Source organism: Xyrauchen texanus, chromosome 1 (assembly GCF_025860055.1).
Source record: "Xyrauchen texanus isolate HMW12.3.18 chromosome 1, RBS_HiC_50CHRs, whole genome shotgun sequence".
Taxonomy (NCBI): domain Eukaryota; kingdom Metazoa; phylum Chordata; class Actinopteri; order Cypriniformes; family Catostomidae; genus Xyrauchen; species Xyrauchen texanus.
The window spans coordinates 61,939,010-61,942,666 of NC_068276.1; the positions used below are offsets into that span (position 1 = coordinate 61,939,010).

At 39.9% G+C, this 3,657-nt stretch overlaps 1 protein-coding gene across 1 annotated transcript; it reads right to left on the reverse strand.

The window, feature by feature from the left end:
• Positions 1-2,081: 2,081 nt before the first annotated feature.
• On the reverse strand, positions 2,082-2,696 carry LOC127649553 (uncharacterized; the record flags this gene model as incomplete). The annotated part of the gene is made up of 1 exon (XM_052134713.1): positions 2,082-2,696. A coding segment is annotated over one exon (615 nt), but the record flags the coding sequence as incomplete, so codon positions are not given.
• Between the last annotated feature and the right edge of the window lie 961 nt (positions 2,697-3,657).

Consider the following 3,657-nt stretch of genomic DNA (forward strand, 5'->3'; position numbering starts at 1 on the left):
TTTTATATATATATATATATATATATATATATATATATATATATATATATATATATACATACATACATACATACATACAGTATATAGACTGCAAAATGTGTTTTTGTTTATTGCCTGGTCAATCTTATTAATTTAACTAAAATAGCTTTCTTTCTTGTTGCCTATTAGTCTTTTGTAATTTTTCATGCAGTTTGAGTAAGTGAGCCTTATTGTCTGATTGGTTGGTTCTTTGTGTTTTTGTTAGTTCTTTTCTATCACATTTTCATTCATAATCAAACCAGACAGAGTCTTGGTCCTTCTGTTTGACAGTGATCAGAAATTTGGAGTTGAGGCCTGACTGTAAACACCTGGATAAAGTTTGGATCAATGTCTGTAATTGAATATCAACCAAAAACTTACACAGATTTAATATCGGTATTTTTTTCTTGAAAATAGCCGACAAGACAATTATCCTTGCATCAACGGACCGTCACGTGACATGTACTTGCAGATACCGCTGTCATGTCAAAACAAAGTAGTCGGCTGTAGCGGAATGTTTCCTAAACCAATTAAAGAATGCAACGCAGTGTCTCGCACAGCTCACATAAACTTCAATACCCACAAATCCATTGTTCAAAATAAACTTGATGCCATGTTAATTTCTGACTGTGATTTACATTCAAATGACCGAAAATGAAAAGGCTGCAACAAACTAAATGATCGTTTGGAAAGCCAGCAGAAGATGAGCAGACAAAGAGAAGAAGGGAAGGTGAGAAAGTTAATGGTTATGCAGCAAATATCCTACAATATGAGTGTCACGATTCCCTTGTTGTCTGCCCTGGGTTTCACTTGTCTTTGTCCAAAACTACACTTCCCATGATCCCCGGCCCTCATCACTGCCAGCCCTGTGTCATTGTGCTCACCTGATTGTAGTTTGTCATCATCATGTCTCCAGTGTATATAAACCCTTTTTGTTCTCCATTCCCTTGTCGATCGTTGATGTTTGTGGATGCCTGTTTCCGTGCTCTTTCTATGTTTATCCTGCCTGTTCAACCTTTCAATGTTTTCCGTGTTTTTGTTTTATTTCCCCATTGCGGGTATTTCCTTTGTTCTGGTTTTGTCTGTTTAGTTTTCACCGTTTCAAATAAAGTAACACTGCATATAGATCCTCACTCCTCATCTGCCTTCATCTGCATTCGTAACAATGAGATACAATAGGGCTACCAATGAGATTCAAACCTATATCCTACTGAAATGCTGAAATCCAGTGGAGTTGCAGCTAGCTAATCTGCACTGACAATTAAGCTAAATATTATATGGATAATTAATGTGTTGTGAAGTGATGGATATTATCCTTTTAATAAGCATGGCCCAAACATAACCTATTGTTGAATGATATTATGGTCAGTTATTGGCAGTATTATGATAATGTATCTAACTGTGTCAGAAGGTTCAAGCTTTGCAGCCAATGGCCCTGCAATATATAAATGCAGAAGCCACTACTCTGATGAGGACAGGCAGAGCATCCTTCAAATCAAATGGAGCAGGGACCAGTATATATATATATCCCCAAAGGAAATTTGGGAAAAGGCTGTTGGGGTATAGTGTGGACTGGGAAAATATATACCCCTGGCTATGGTACTCTCCATCTGAGGATGCAGCATATTGTTGTGTGTGTATACTGTTCAACAGTCAGAAAGGGTCAAACACCACATTCCAGAGGGATGGATTTAGGGACTGGAAAAATGCTCTTGGTGAGAAAAGGGGAATAATCTCAAATCATGGCAACACTCCAGGACATATGGCAGCTTAGGAGTTGGCAGAAAATTTCCTAAGTGTAATAAAAGGACAGAAGAAAGATATACATTCGGTAATCAGTAAGACATACATTTACATTTACATTTACATTTATTCATTTGGCAGACGCTTTTATCCAAAGTGACTTACAAAAGAGGAAGAACATCAGCGAATCATCTTAGGGAGACAGTGGTACAAAAAGTGCCATATTACAAAGTTTCACTATCATCAGAATAGTACACCAAACAGATTTAAGTGCAACAAGAAATGTAATTTTTTTTTTTTTTTTAGTGACCGGTTAAGTGCTTTTGGAAAAGATGTGTTTTTAGCCGCTTTTTGAAGATAGAGAGTGAGTTAGCTTCCCGGATTGAGTTGGGAAGGTCATTCCACCACCGTGGTATGATGAAACTGAAAGTCCGGGAAAGTGTTTTGGTGCCTCTTTGTTTTGGTACGACAAGGCAACGTTCCTTAGCCGACCGCAGGCTTCTGGTGGGAACGTAGCTCTGCATAAATGTTTTTAGGTATGCTGGAGCAGACCCAGTGACTGTTTTATATGCCAGCATCAGGGCCTTGAATTGAATACGTGCATGAACCGGCAGCCAGTGGAGAGAGACAAAGAGTGGTGTAACATGTGCTCTCTTAGGCTCATTAAAGACCAGACGTGCTGCTGCATTCTGGATCATTTGCAGGGGTCTAATAGCACATGCAGGAAGGCCTGCAATGAGAGCGTTACAGTAGTCCAGTCTAGTTATGACAAGGGACTGAACGAGCAGTTGTGTGGCATGTACAGAGAGGAAGGGTCTTATCTTCCTGATATTGTAGAGTGTAAATCTATATGATCTTGCAGTTTTTGAAATGTGGTCTGTGAAATTTAGCCCATCATCAATGGTTACCCCTAGATTTCTGACCGTTTTGGAAGGCGCAACTGTAGTTGGACCCAGCTGCACGGTGATGTTGTGACATACTCAGACAAAGTTGAGACCAACTATAAGGTTTTGTTATCAATCCTTGATATAGTGATAAATCTGGGTACGAGAAACATTGCATTTCGTGGCAATTATAATTTGGAAGATCATGAAGATGATGGAAACTTTAGCCACTATGTTAATTGGAAATCCTCATTTGATGAAACACTAAAAAATCACTTTGAGACTGCCTCTGGAAACGCAAAATACTTTTCACCCAAACTACAAAATGAGATGATTGCATGTTGTGGGGCTGAAATTTAAGACAACATTGTTCAGAAAATTCATAAAGCTAAGTACTTCTCGGTTTTAGCTGATGAATCATTAGACATTAGTGGGACGGAGCAGTTATCTATCTGCATCCGCTATGCATCAGATGAGTTTGAGATTAAAGAAGATATTTTGGGATTCTGTCCACTTGAAAAACAGGATGCTGCATCCATCACTCACGCCATCCTATCACAGTTAGGGAGGTGGGGACTTCATGTGTCTTTTCTACGGGGCCAAGGGTATGATGGTGCCAGCACCATGAGTGGTAGTTTGGGTGGAGTGCAGCAGAAGATAAGGAAGCTGCAACCAAGGGCGCTGTTCACTCACTGCCGTAGCCATGCCTTGAAACTTGTGGTGGTCCATGGGTATAAAGATGTCACAATAGTGAGGAACACAATGGGCATCATTGAGAAAATAGCAGTTTTCTTCTCAGCATCAGTCCCCAAGAAGAACATGCTGCAAGAGCATGTTTTGCAAGAGCAGGGAAGTGAAGGGACCAGTGGAGGAATTACATTGATGTCGGACACCAGATGGGGGTCCAGAATAATGACAGTGGGTGCTTTCCTTCAAAGCTTGGTCCCATACACTCTGCACTTCAAGACATAGAAAGTGAAGGGACACATCTCAATTCTGAAAAAGCCACTAT